Genomic DNA, 14,797 nt, shown 5'->3' on the forward strand with positions numbered 1-14,797 from the left:
TCCATATTAGGATCCGCATAAACATATAACCAAACCAACGATTTGAACCTTCCTACTTTCCGTGATGCGATCTTCGAAACAAAGACTGACATTGGACAAAGTTTAGCCTAATTTGATTTTTTTCCCAGAGAGTGATTTTCTCTTGAGGAAAGTGACAAAATTTGAATGTCGGTGTTTTTAGACACATTTTAGACATTTTTTAGGGATAGACACATTTGAATGTCGGTGGTGCTCTCGAACCTCCCTCATGGGCTGTTTCCTAACGAGCCCAGCCCAGCCCCAGCCCAGCCTTTAGAGACACCAATCATGCCCAGCCAGTAAACAAACTCCCTTCCTCACGAGCCCTCCCTCCCTCCTAGCTCGTCGACCCCTAGGGCCACCGGCGGCGGCGGCCAGGCCACCCAACCCAACCCAACCCAGAGATAGCTCCGCCCGCATCGCCCACCCCGAACTCTTAGTTGCGTAGCAAGGGAGCAAACGGCAGGCTTGGAGGCGCCGAGGATCCGGTGGGGGCGATGCATTTTGTGTGCAGTAAATCGGCGATTCAGCCATCTACTTATGAAAGTACATATGTGCTGATGTTTCATGTTTGATTTTTAATTTCTAGCCCCGCCCCCGAGTCGCTATCTGCGTGCTGCATCCTACGGACTATCACCATACTGTTCGGGATTTGAAGGATTATACTCACAAGGTAAAGCATTCTCTGTTCATTCATATGGATTGTAGACCTCAAGGAATTTACCTCACCATCCATTTTCTGTCGGCTGATTTAATTGAACCTAAACCAAACTGCATTGATGCATTCCAATGAAAATCCCATTTATTTTTTTGCCAAATCTGTAAGTGGTGTTCACCTGTACGTGCTACCTTCTATATTCATTGTGCGAGCCAATTAACCAAATCTATTCCGCTACCACATAGTAGAAAAAAAAGTGAGATCGATTGATTCCACAGTATTGCTAGAAATGATATCAACAGCATCAGTATGATCTTAATTTATTTTTAAACACTGTTGAACTAGATTTCTTGCATACTCAGTGCTGAATCTACTCTCTTCTTTCAGGGATGCTTTCCAGGGAGATATCAGGCAAACCTGCAGGTGGTGCAACATGTGCGACCAATCAATCAAGGTATTTATATAGCATAGTATCATACTTGATGGTCATCCTTCAACAATTTAACTCAAATAGGCAATAGGCGCCAACTGTATGTTATTGGAATAATAATGATCTTTGATCTAGGTACATATATAGAAAGCCCTCATTTTATATACGTCCATGCCTAATTCTTGCAAAGTATGAAAAATATGTACATCGATCTGTTCTTTGATTTTTTTTACTTGGAATTTCGTGTGCTGGTACATTTAATTTCTGCAGACAAATTTAAAACCCCAGGGGTTGATTTTAGCCACATTGTATGTAATATTTGATAAAGTTAATAACGTAAAAAGCATACGCCTTGAGCTCTAGATGTGTAGTACAGACATCTACTATCTGAATACATGGTTGAACATAAATCGATCACTGCAGAATGATGAACTAAGGGGTTTATCAGTGATAAAGATAGCCACCTATATTGTGGAATTTAATCTGGGCTATGTAAAATAGCTCCAATTCTCTGTGCGGTGGCCTATTAAGTCATATGGTCTTACAATGGCAAAAAATTACATGCTTTACTACCTTTCTTGCAGGCCCCTGTGTTGCTGGTACCGGATTCATGAATAGTCCACAGGTTGATTACACCAGTAATCTACTAGCTTCTAACAGTGGGGTAACTGTACTTTCTGACCATTACTAGTTATTCCTGCCTGGGGTTCAATTTCATGTGTAACCTGCATGTTTGCTACATATATATGTAACTACACACACCTCTAAACTGTACTCCCTCCGTAGAGAAATATAAGGATCACTAAAGTAGTGATCTAAGTGCTCTTATATTTCTACGAAGAGGGAGTACATATTATCTCTTGTAAAGGTAGAAGCAGTTTTAGTAAGTAAATTTTGGTGACACATATTTGTCATGAATTTTCTTAATGGTAATGGGGGGTAAGAGAGGTCGGAATGCACTTACCAATCATGCTAAGAACCAAGGCTTTTACTCTTTACTAGTCATGTGTACATGGGTCCAGAAATGGTAATTAGGACGGGAAGAGAGTATTAGCAGCAGTAGCATTAGTACATGCCATCTTAGATAGTACTATGATTTTAATTTATTTTGAAACAACACTGAACTAGATTGCTTACTCAATGTTGAGCTCACCCTTTTCGATTCAGAGAGACATTCTGGGAGCAAATCAAGTGGACCAGATGGCAGTGCACCATGAGGGACAATATTTAGGTGGGTATCCATAAGAGGGTGTTATTTTTTCTCTGAATGCCCTTTTTGACCAGTCATAAGATAGCTATATTGTTTATCTCTGCCTCCTATATATATTGTGGAATTTAATCTGGGCTATATGTAATAGCTCCAGTTCTCTGCGATGTGGCATATTCAATTGCATGGTCTTTCTTATACTGGCAAAAAGTTTACATGCTTACCTTGTTTGCAGACAGCCATGCTGGATTTATGAATGGTCTACATGTTGATTACACCATTAATAACACTGAGGTAACTGGTCCATTCATACCAATACAAGTTACTCCTGCCTATAGTTCAGTTTCATGTGTAACATGTTTGTTTGCCTAGATACGTATGTACCTATGTACACCTCTAAGTAACATAGTTCAGCTTCATGCCTTACTTTATTACCTTGTCTGGCAAGAGGGTGGTATCAAGGGCTCTGCAAATGCTTAATTGGGAAATCATGTTCAGAAGTAAGGCATGAAGTCCTTCGATGTTCTGGGTGTACTTTGGTAAAGAATATGCAATTCAAACGAGAATGGAGTATTAGGTTATTAACACGCAGGACTAGCCTACGCATTATGAGATATCATGCATTCTGTTTATACCATGTTATAAGATTACTGAAAATATTGTGAGGTGATATATCTCAACGCCATGCACAATCAATACTCCTTCACAAGTCTTACTTGATGACAAAACCAGCAATACATGCCATTTTCCTGTAGAGGCGACTGATACTGTGTAGTATGTAATTGTATACCATGTTTGACCCATCAATGTTTTTACTGTATGATAGTGACCATATGTATTAAAAAATTATGGAGTAATCGTGGCCATTGTCATTTATTCGCAGAGTTCTGGATACAATCCTCCTGCCGGAATACAGATGGATATACCGTCCAACACGTATCCTATGAGTGACGACATGTCTTATATGCCATCGGAAATTAACATGGTATGCACACTTCATCTGTAATTTCCCTTGCAATCATAGTGGAGGTGATATCTGCTTTTTAAATAATTCTCAACTTGGTGCTGTCCTTCAATACATAGCTAGACATCAATATACATATAAGCTTACTCCACTCTTAACTATCATTAACTTGCTAGACATAATGTTCCAAACTTGATTCATTGATCGAGGCTGAAAGTGCTACTACTAGTTTGTAATATCAATTCTCAACTTGGTGCAGTCCTTCACTATCTAGCTAAGCATCAATAATTCAATTTACATACAAGCGGTTTCAGACCTATTATTTCTTCAGTCTTAAGTCCTAACTATATATAGTTAACTTGCTAGACATAATTGCCCGATCTTAATTCACTGATAGAGTCTTAAAGTGTTTGTTATGGCGCTGCTAGAAGGAGGGCGTGAGAGGGCCGGCCGGGGGCCTTTTGCCCACGGCCGGGCAAGATGGAAGGGATTTCTTCCTTAATTCTTGCTTGATTAGATTGATACATCTCCTCTCTTTATATAGAGAGGTTTACTTGACTCCCAAGCAAGGCTTACTTGACCCCTAAGCAAGCGACTCTTATCTCTAATTAACCCTAAGACTAACGGGCTATACCACCAGCCCAGGCCATTAGGCCCATTACATACTCTAACACTAAACCCCACCTGGACATGCAGCTTGTCCTTGGGCTGCAGCCTAACCAACTTATAAGCACGACTCGACGCAACACAAACCTAACACCTAAAAACAAGCCTTTTACATCTCGGCTTGTTTTATTACTCTCAACCTGAAATGGACTGGGACGATTTATTTTGGACCCCTTAACAAAAAGTGGACACCATCCGCACGTCGGACGTGCACATGTACATCCACCTGGATTCCATGGACACCATTTGGACAAAAGGAGTGCATTTGTATGGCCACCTGGAAGTGGTCGCAAAAGCGACCAGCAGAGGCGCCCTCGCGGCGGCAGGCGGAATACAGTGGTGCTACGTGGTGCGCTCCTGTCAGTGACACCCTGCCTTCTCCCCGCCGGACGACTGTTGGTCTGCACCGCACAGAGAAGAGTGGAGGGCATGCGATGGAGAATGACGAGGAGGGGTGAAAATAATATGCCCAAGATCCCCGACGCAGCGGACGAGATCGAGGTCCTTTGTGCAGCGAAGCGCAACTGGGAGGAGCGGCAGCTGCAGACCACACATCTCCCGCACACGCCGACGCGCTAGGAGGCCGCGCGCAGCAGCTTGCAGCCTCACCGCCGCCGGCATGTGGCTGTTAGTGATCCTAGCCGGAAGCGGTGACGGCGACGGCAGGAACTTGATCTACTGGATGGGGACGCCCTGGGGAAGCGGTGATGGCGATGGCGGGAACTTGATCTGGTGGATCGGGACTCCCGCCGGCGCGGTCGATGTAGGGCCGGAGCTGACCGGCGGTGGCTGCTGCGCCGCGCCGGGCAGCGGCTTCTGCGGGGGAGCGCAGGGCACGACAGAGGCCGCCAGGAGCGGGGGCGGCCACTGCAGTCAGGGCGGGGCGGTGGTGGCAGTGGATGGCAGCTGCAGCGGCTGCAGCCACGGCAGCCACATCGGTGCGGTGGCGGCGACGGGCGGCGCAGCCGGGTGCGGCCCGTAGGACCCGGCCAAGAACAGGGGGATCTCCTGGACCGCCTGGGTTAGGTCCCGCAGCGTCCCGGACACCTCCGGGGTGAGGACGGCGGGGGTGGGCGCGACGGAGGATCCCAGCGCGGGCAGGAGCGGGGCGACAGTCGTGGTGGTCGCCGAAGGCGACGAGGTGACCGGCAGCGGAAGAGACGGGTTGGGCGGTGGTGAAGACATGATCAAACCAAAGCTAGCTGATACCAAATTGTTATGGCGCTGCTAGAAGGAGGGCGCGAGAGGGCCGTCTGGGGGCCTTTTGCCCACGGCCGGGCAAGATGAAAGGGATTTCCTTCTTAATTCTTGCTTGATGAGGTTGATAGATCTCCTCTTTTTATATAGAGAGATTTACTTGACTCTCAAGTTAGGCTTACTTGACCTTAAGCAAGCGATCCTTATCTCTAATTAACCCTAAGACTAACAGGCTATACCGCCAGCCCATGCCATTAGGCCCATTACGAACACTGTTAGATATCTGTATGAATTAATTAAATTATGTGGACCATTTCTAGTATCTTGATATTGTTACTATCCTAGCAAAATAAGATTTTTTTTGTAGGATCATGGCCAAAATTGTCCGATGATTACCGTGTTTCAGTTGCCATGTATACTGAATTGAACTGACCTTTTGTTGCAGTTTGGTGGACAATATTCTCATGCAAATGCCATGCCAATCCAGAGAGACTACTGCGATACTTCGTTTTGGAATAGTAACATGCATGCTCCAATCCAGGATGCCATGGTACACTCCCTTACTGCTGTGAACATCGCTTTTTAGACCGACATGTAAGTTAGACCGGGTTCAAATAAGACATAGATGATCCTTCCGTGTTCTGATCTCATTGGGTATCGTGTCTATACCATTATAAGATTACAGTAAGTATTGATAAGTCGTGGTACCATTATAAGATTACTATAAGTACTGATAAGGGATACATCTCGACTCCATTCGTAATTAATTGCAATACTACAAAATTGGATCTGGCAGCCGATATAGTGTGACTTCTCACATGTTATTTTTGTTAAGCAGAACAGTTAGTAGTTAGTTAGCGTACATTATCTGGCAAGTTATTTTTTTTGCTTGTTGATAATCTGCTTACAGCTACATTTCGCAACATAACAACTTGAATTTGAACAGACTAGTTACAGTCAGCCATCCATTCATTCCGCTGCATCTCTGGAAGAACCTTTTCATCAGCTCCTATTATCAGAATACAACTCAATGCCCGAGGTACTACAATCAATATGCATTCTCAGTCTTGCTGCATCACCGCATATTTGTTTCTCTGTCAGCAACATAGACAACATTCAAGTATACAGTCTTGCGAAACAAGAACGAAAGTTTGTAGGACTGTTTTAATTGCCACATATATTGGAATTGAACTGAGTATGCATTTCCTCTTGTTTGCAGCCTGGTGGACAAAATTCTCATGCTGATGGGATGTCAACCCAGAACTACCACTACTACAATCCTTATTGAGAGTTTCGAGATTGTGATGTGCTATATGAGTATGTGGATTATCATGTTTTTCTTGAATAATCGTGTCCTAGGAACACGTGCTGCTTGCTTGTGGAACAACCTCTAAATTCATGTACTCCCTCCATTCATTCCAAAATGTAGTGTATATTTTGTTTCCTAAAAAGTCAAACATTTCTATGTTTGACCAAATTTAATGGAAAATATACCAACATCCATAGTATAAAATTAGTATCATCAGATTCATCAGGAAATGTACTTCTATATTTTATTTATTTAGTATTTTAGATGTTCATATTTTATCCTATAAACTTGGTCAAACATAGATATCTTTGACTTTTGAAAAACTTAATATGCACTACATTGTGCAATGGAGGGACTACACAATGATGTTATTCTACATGGTTGCTCGTAGATAGACATATGTGCGAGCAAGCAATTACAAAACACATGTGGATGAACAATATAAACCTTTGTACGATTGCCGGTCCTGTTTCGTTGTGTTATTTGAGTGATGATATATAATGTAGAAATGCAAGGCCTTATTAGGGCATCTCCAATGCAGAACGCTTATATACACGCTTAGAGAAATAAAAAAATCAAGGCGCTGTTTGTTTCAACACTAAGGCTTAGTTTGGCAGTATAGTTTTGGAAAAACCAAAGTATTCTAAAACCACAGTATTCTGATGGGTGGGCAACAAATACTCTGGTTTCTAAAAAACATAGTTTTTCTCAGTTTTTGACAAGTCCACGGCAGTGTTTGGCTGCTGTTGTTTTGCTGCAGCTTTTTAACTGATAACTTTACTACATGGCCAAATCAATCAGCAGTGCTAACTCAGCTACACATAGCAACACGACCGGATTAATCAGCGTGTGCTAACGGATGCTGGCTGCATGCAGCCCTGCCATGCACGATGTCAGCCTCCTATGTATCATGTATGAGTGTGTGCTTCAATGACCAACAATTTACTCCACATGCTAGCTTGGTTCGAGACGTGCAGCACTACCAGAAGCCCAGAATCCAGAAAGTAACCAGCAACCAGCGAATTGTTTAAAATATACGCAACAGATAGAGGAGTCGGGGGCATCCATCAGATTTTCTAATCTGGACATCAATGGGCGAAGTGCTCTCCCCAACGACTTCTCTTGGCTTGGTTTTAAAAAAAGTGATCATGACCTCTTTTTAAAATACTGTAGAAAAACTACAGTATTAGAGATACCACAGTATCTTAGACCACTGTAATTTTTTAAGCCAAACACCTCAAAGTATTTAATACTGAAGTTTTTTTAGAAACCACAATATTCCCAAAAAAACTTTAAAAATACATCACTCCCAAACGCACCCTAAGGGCATGTCCAACGCGGCGCTTAAACACAGGTGCCAGGGTCTAAATCCCGGCCAATTAGCGGTTGCTTTCTTTAATCCTGGTGTCAGGTGAAGCGTCGACGCAAAAGTGTGCATCCAGTGCCAGACACTTTTCCTTCCTGCTGTAAGCGCCCAGGCTGTTTGATTAGCCCATGTCGTTAGCATCTGCCGTTGTAAGTCCAGGCGCTTAGATGACTTTTTAATTTTTAATCTTTAATTTTTCCTTCATTAGCGTCTATACAAGCGGCTCCCATTGGAGATGCCCTAAGTGCCAGGCGCTTAGGAAAACCAGCTGCCGCACAAGAGCATACCCTGCACGGCAAGGAAAGCACAAGCGCTCGCTTCTACTTTTTGCGCCGATGCCTCGTATGATGTCAGGAATAAACGTTCGAACCGTCCATCGACCAAGGAATAAATCCTGGCGCCCCTGCATTAGCGCCTGCGTTGGACATGCCCTAGGCCTGAAGAGTTGGTCAGTCATTTTTCTTTTGTGTAATCTGAGTAGTCCAATTCCAATGTTGTCTTGGTCGAGATAGAGAAAAAATTGAGTGCCAACTCTTTAATTGTTACTTGTAAGTGAACGCCAACTTTTGTGCATTCACTCCTCACAAACAAGGAAAAAAGAACTATTGTATTCAAACTAGATTTTTTTTAGGCAAGCACTGAGCAACTAGATGATATCAGGGAACTAGCTATCTTTGTTAGTATGAAGAGGGAAGCATGCAGAACGGCGGGGAAGCGAGGTCGCGACCACTGTCCTCCTCCTCTTGCGCTTCGGAGTCTCCGACTCGGTTGGAGGCTCCACAATCTGCAACGGCACCTCGTGCACCGTGGGTTCCTGATCTAGTGGATGCTCTATCCTGGATCTGAACGCCCACCACCTCCTCCTAGTCCACGGGCTGGAGGAATCTCGGCCTGCTCCATCGCCCAGAGGAGGATTTCGATCTTCTTCTTCGGTTGTGTGGGCGGGGGGAAAAGATTTGCTTTCTCCCTCTTCGTCATTTCTCTGAGAGTGGACATTGCCGTCCAGTTCAGCTGCCTTATATTGTCAAACCAAGAACGGATCTCTGTCAACCTAGCCATCTTGACCTGGTCGCCGCTGGCGATCTCCACGAACTCGGCATTGTCGCCGCCGGCGATCTCCACGAAGTCGGCGTTCTCGCCGCCGCCGATCTGCTTGATCTGATGCTCCATCGAGGTTCTTGCGTGGATGGAAGAGGGGGTGGATGTGGAAGATGAGAAGAGCAAAGTTGCGGCCGCGAGAAGGAGGAGAAGGCTAGCAGATGGCCGCGGTTGTAATGGTGATGGAAGAGGGGAAGGACCACGGCGGTGGCTTTGCATTGGACGAGAGGGGCGTGCACATTTTTCCTAGGACTGAAATGCCCCTTGATTAAAAGGTGCCCCCACCTTGTCATATTTTTCCTAGGACTAAAATGCCCCTAGATTAAAAGGTGTCCCCACCTTGTCATTAGTACTTTCGAGTACTTTCATCCGCGTACTTTCGAGTACTACGTATGTATGCGCCGTTAGATCGAGACGAACGAACGGCTCCAAAAAATGCCAACTACTGTAAAAGTTATAATATCTTTATATCTCGTTGTATTATTATACTGATTAATGGTATTTTGGATAATTTTGTCATGTTCGCCGAACTACGCAATTAATATATATGTAATAGTTTTGAACTTTTGATAGACAAGTCTTAGATTATGTGCTTTTTTTGACAGTGCGGTCTTGTGTGATGCTTGCTTGATGATCGAGCTCTGTCCATGTTTTTGAAGATGTTGTGTCAGTCTTGTAATAATGATAGAAAGAGGAGGAAGAGGCGACTGGCACCTTGGTTTGCTGCCCACCAGTCTCACTCCGACTCCGAATCTGATTCCAATCTCATCTCGAATCGGTCTCCACCTCCGACTCTATCGCCAACACACACACTTAAATCCGTCCACACACCCAACAAGAGCCACGCGATGTGGGATTGATCCACGCACACCCAGGACCAACACCTGGATCTGGCGACTATGGATCTCGCTGCTGCTGCTTATGGCCACCATGCAGGAGTAGACGAACGGCCGATCATCCGCAGACACATAAGCCTTGAGAACTGCCCGTCCCTGACCCCGCCTACTCACGGCTACCCCGACGAGGACAACGGCGGCGAGCGGCCACCCTTCGTCCTTCTCGAGCTGTACGCCTACTTCGCCGACCGCGACAACGCCACCACGGCCAGCTGCGAGATCACGGACCCCGAGCTCAAGGGCAGCAGCATCAAGCTCACCTTCTGCGTCGTCCGCCCGCCACAGGTCTCCTACCTGTGCGTCCATGCCGTCGGCCTGGGTAACCCCATGTTCGCCGACCCGCCTGAAATCGTCGCCGCGGAGGCAGAGGGGAGCCTCGCCTTCATACGCGTCCTCATCGGTGATACTCCGCTCGACGCCGTGCTTGACAACAGCAAGCGAGAGGAGTTCTTTGTGTATGACGCCCGTCCTCTTGCCTGTGTTTTGAATTTCGGTTTGAGATTTTTTTTTCGCCCTAGGCCGAGATGGCCGAATTTCGGCCATTTTCAAAAATTTCGGTTGAAATTTGACTACAATTTGATTCAAATTTGACCAATATTTGCCAAATTTGATCGATTTCCGCTTAAGATACTTTCCGCCCCAGGTTGAGATGGCCGAAATTCGTTTTTTTCGGCCGAAAATCAAAACACAGCCCCTCGCTCGTGCACCTCCCGCACCCCGGCCACCACCAGTGCTTTGTCGACGGCACAGCCGCCATCGTACGCCAGTGCCGCGGCCGCCATGATGGAGCCGGTGGCCACGACTACGCCTACATCATTGCCGCGCAGTCTCGTTGGTTCGGGTTCGACAACCCTTCCCATCTCTGGCTCTACCACTCCGACACCGGCGCTTGGATCAAGCAGCCGGTGGCAGTCGAGGAGCCACTCCCCGACAACTACACGCATGGCTGGAAGGCCGCGGTGTGGAGCATCGGCATTGGTACTAGTACTATCTTGTCTCCGGAGGACTGGCGCATCGATTACGAGCTCGACTCCTCTGAGTTGCGACCAGACATTGATGGTACCGTAGCTCCTCACATTGGCCTGCCCAAACTGAGCCTGCAAGATGACGGCATTGTGTACTTCCTCACCAAGGTTGACTACCGCCACACAGGTCTCCCGGCATGGGTGCTCGCTGTTGACATGAGGAACAAGACCGTCCGGAAAGTCGCCGAGTTTAGCCCGACCAGGAGTGTCGGTTTCTCCTTCGACTACGATGCTAGTAGGATCTCCAAATATCTTAGAGTTGCTCCATGTGTTAATTGAACACACCGTGGAGATAGTCATAGATCATGAACAACGTACGAAATTAACATGCATGACATGGAAGCACACGTAAAGCAGCATTTATATTAGGGCGGATAAATAGCGGTTTATTGTCGAAACTACATTCATGCGATCTGACTTGTAGATCCGTGTAAAATTTTCTTTTAATTTTTTCTTCCATATTTTATATGTTCTTTTTTTTCTTTTTTTTCCTTATTTGAAAAGGGGAATGACCCCGGCCCTGGAGAAAAAAAAATTATGTTCTTTCATTTGACCGAGACTTCGTTAAGTCTCAGTCGACTGAAATCTAGTCACACCCTTTTATGAAATTATGACCCAGCATAATCTGCCCATCAGGATTCAGTTCCTAGACTTGGCACGGGTGATCACATTTCCCCCCGGATTTATTCTAGCTTTCCCCACACTATTCTTTCAATGGTATAGCATGGCTGTCAACTAGGAGGTGTCTATGACGACTTTCTTTATCTCAAGATCCGCTGGCTTAGTCTCTCGAAGGTGCTCATAGGACAGGGTGAGTGTGTGTGTGTTTGTGAGCATATGTGTATGTATTGTGTTTCTCATAACAAAATTATGAAGTTTATATATTTGTGCCAATTTCTTTATTTGGTGCAGAGCTCTAAAGTGCATCACTAAACGAATATCTTCTCAAAGGTTTATGTTGTACGACTAGATATAAGGTTTATATTGTCAAAGATTTACATATATGTGTTTATGATGAACTTTTTATATACAAATGGTGCTTTTAATTGAAGTATAATTTAGCATCAAGGGATACAAACACAGTGATCACACAACCAGTCTCTACATGATTAGAATGCAAATAACCAACATCAACACATACACAAGAAATATTACATTTGCCAAAACCAGTCATACAAGACTGAAACTATACCTAGGCAGAGGAAAAAAGAAAAAAAATGAATCATTCAAAACAACAGATGATGAAATACAACAACCATCGGCATCAACCATCTGTGTACAACACAAGAAATGATACAATAAGGTGGACAATGCACTTATATTCCGACATTTATATGATTCATTCACTAGAGAATTATCGAAATGTTGAAGAATCATCTTAGTAAATCCAAACATCAGTTAACCCAAATTATAGACCCAACCGACCAAAAATTATGCATCGACATGTCAACTTCAAAATTCATCTAAAAAACTACTCGGATGCACAATTATCTAGAAATCATCACAATATTTATATCCATCGGATACATTAAATAGCTTATTCACGAGTCACGACCGTAAGTACTTTTGAAATAAGGTCGTGACAACGGACAACAATACAGCTCTCACAACATCCCAAATCAAAGCAACAATAATGCGGCTGCGAAGCCAACCAGGAGCGAGAAGCATGCCGGCACCAGCGAGGCGGCACCGTTCTTGGGCGCCGGAGGGGAATCGGGAGCGGGGGCGGGAGCGGGCGGCGCGAGGTCGTGCTCGAGCGCATGCACGGTGGCCTCGTCGACGTGGAGCGACTTCTCGAGGACGGCGTCCGGGATGCCGGACTCGAAGAGCGTCACGGGCAGGGAGACGGTGCCGGGGCTGGCGCTGCCGAAGGCCGAGAAGGCGCGCGCCATGTGGTCGCCGCCGTTGAACTGGAAGTGCACCATGCCCTTGGGGAACACAAACATGTCGCCCGTCTGCAGCGTCTGCGCGTACAGCTCGTTTTTGGTCTCGTCGACGAGGCCCACCATCAGCGGGCCCTGCACCACGTAGAGCAGCTCCGACGCCCTGGGATGGACGTGCGGCGGGTTGACGGTGCCGGGGCCGAAGACGAGCGCGGCGTAGGAGACGGACTGGCCCAGCAGCGCGGGGAACTCGGCCGCGGTGGCCTTCGACACGGTGAACTTGGCCGGGTTGGCGGAGTTGTCGGCGATGAGGCCGGTGTAGGTGAAGAAGGCACCGTCGAGCACGGACGCGTTGGTGCCCGAGGGCACGACGAAGTCCGTGAGGATGTCTGGGTCGCTGGCGTGGGCGACGAAGGCCACACCGAGGAGGACGAGCAGAGTAATACGAGATGATGGCGCCATTTTCGCCGAGTTGTAAGGTTCTGTGATCGGTGGAGGCCGCCGGCTGGAGGCTATTTGTAGGAGTCGCCGGGGCATTGGAAGAGCCGTCAAGATGACACTGCCAGCTGGAGCAAATTTAGCTCGCCATCACAATTGTTGTTTCCAATGTTTGACAGGTAACTAGCAAATTTGTAAGCATCGATGAAGCTCTTGTGACAGTTGATAATACTAAATCCAGTGCTACATTACATATTTGCAGGGTTTTGGTGGACAAGTCATACAGCTGTAATTTAGCAAGTCGAGAGTGAGACACAAAGTAGTACCGAAGTTTTGATCAGAATGCTAATAATTTCCCTAATTTGCATGCAGGTATGTCCATATGCATTGTAGGAGACACCAAAGAGTTGCATGACATTGGCCAGTTAATTCTTCCTCAGATGTGTGCCAATTAGCCCTAGCGTGCGTGGGTGCATGCGTGTTGCAGCTTGGTGTTCATCATGTCTATCGATCGATTTTCTGTAGAAGTAACACAAGCAGATCTGCAAGATCTTCACCGCATCTCACAACCACACCCTCCAACCATCACTCTCTTAGCAACGTTGTAGCTACACATTCAACTTCAATGGTATCCATGAACTACTACTCCTTGGTGTTGGTGGTAGTTGCATTGGTCTGGGCACTGGCTGCCGTGGCCGGCGACCCAGACATCCTTGGTGACTTCATCGTGCCGGCGCCGATGGTTGGCATGCCGCCGACGAACATCACCAGTGACTTCTTCACCTACACCGACTTCCTTGCCGCAAAGGAGTACATGCCGTGGCCTCCACAGTATTTCATTGTGATCAAGGCCAATATGGAGGTGTTCCCTGCGCTCAACGGGCAGAGCGTGTCCTATGCCATGCTTGTGTTTCCCTCCAGATACGTCAACCCACCACACACCCATCAGCGCGCCGCTGAGTTGCTGTTTGTCCAAAGCGGTGCGCTCTCCGTCGGATTTGTTGACACTGCCGGTAAGCTCTACACACAGGTCCTCGTGGCAGGTGACATATTTGTGTTCCCCAAGGGCCTCGTGCACTACCAGTACAACCAGGGCCCCAACCCTGCCACCGCGTTCTCGGCCTTTGGCAGTGCCGCCCCGGGCACCGTGAATGTGCCTGCCTCCGTGTTCGGCACCGGCATTGACGACGCCGTGCTTGCCAAGTCATTCAAGACTGACTTTTGGACGGTGCAGAAGCTCAAGGCAGCGCTCACTCCACCACCCAAGAAGTGATTCATTGGTGCTTTTGTCGCTCTTGTTCTTCGTCACTGTATCGCCCCTGCCGCGAACTAATAAGGCACCATGCTAGCGAATGACAGTGGCATAATCCCGGTTGTATTGTTAGTTTGAGTTGTGATTGTTGTGACTTGTAATAATATGCTTCTTGTGGTTTGTGAGTTGATATTGTGATCGTGTCAAATTTATTTAATCATCGTTTGAAGAATGTGCCATCAAATACACTTGTGTATGTTATGCAACTCTGTTCTTTTTCCTTGCATTGTTACATGTAAACTCTGCCATTTTACTTTCAGTGTGAGTGTGTGACGTATTATAGCAATTATACATTTGAGTAGTGTTGTGGTTCCGTTTCGTTATTGTTTC

At 46.2% G+C, this 14,797-nt stretch overlaps 3 protein-coding genes across 3 annotated transcripts; 2 read left to right on the plus strand and 1 right to left on the minus strand.

Moving 5' to 3' along the window:
- Positions 1-326: 326 nt before the first annotated feature.
- Positions 327-6,504, plus strand: LOC125553339. The gene is made up of 10 exons (XM_048717140.1): positions 327-506; positions 608-691; positions 1,064-1,130; positions 1,691-1,770; positions 2,274-2,337; positions 2,549-2,607; positions 3,197-3,298; positions 5,586-5,690; positions 6,087-6,179; positions 6,360-6,504. The coding sequence occupies exons 4-10, from the start codon at positions 1,717-1,719 to the stop codon at positions 6,426-6,428; spliced, it is 546 nt and encodes a 181-aa protein (XP_048573097.1). The 5' UTR covers positions 327-506; positions 608-691; positions 1,064-1,130; positions 1,691-1,716; the 3' UTR covers positions 6,429-6,504.
- A 5,949-nt stretch (positions 6,505-12,453) lies between these two features.
- On the minus strand, positions 12,454-13,179 carry LOC125554472 (germin-like protein 9-1). Its single transcript, XM_048718022.1, has one exon. It carries the CDS (start codon positions 13,177-13,179, stop codon positions 12,454-12,456), a length of 726 nt encoding a protein of 241 aa, XP_048573979.1.
- A 601-nt stretch (positions 13,180-13,780) lies between these two features.
- Positions 13,781-14,428, plus strand: LOC125553340 (putative germin-like protein 9-2). The gene has a single exon (XM_048717141.1). The coding sequence runs from the start codon at positions 13,781-13,783 to the stop codon at positions 14,426-14,428; it is 648 nt and encodes a 215-aa protein (XP_048573098.1).
- The last annotated feature ends 369 nt before the right edge of the window (positions 14,429-14,797 follow it).

Source organism: Triticum urartu, chromosome 4, assembly GCF_003073215.2.
Source record: "Triticum urartu cultivar G1812 chromosome 4, Tu2.1, whole genome shotgun sequence".
Taxonomy (NCBI): Eukaryota; Viridiplantae; Streptophyta; class Magnoliopsida; order Poales; family Poaceae; genus Triticum; species Triticum urartu.

Excerpts from the sequence above, each read along its gene's own strand:
- LOC125553339 (XM_048717140.1), top strand. The coding sequence starts at position 1,717 with ATGAATAGTCCACAGGTTGATTACACCAGTAATCTACTAGCTTCTAAC. Across the intron at positions 2,338-2,548 it reads CCATGAGGGACAATATTTAG|ACAGCCATGCTGGATTTATG; the intron begins GTGGGTATCCAT and ends CCTTGTTTGCAG. Across the intron at positions 5,691-6,086 it reads CTCCAATCCAGGATGCCATG|ACTAGTTACAGTCAGCCATC; the intron begins GTACACTCCCTT and ends GAATTTGAACAG.
- LOC125554472 (XM_048718022.1), bottom strand. The coding sequence starts at position 13,179 with ATGGCGCCATCATCTCGTATTACTCTGCTCGTCCTCCTCGGTGTGGCC.
- LOC125553340 (XM_048717141.1), top strand. The coding sequence starts at position 13,781 with ATGGTATCCATGAACTACTACTCCTTGGTGTTGGTGGTAGTTGCATTG.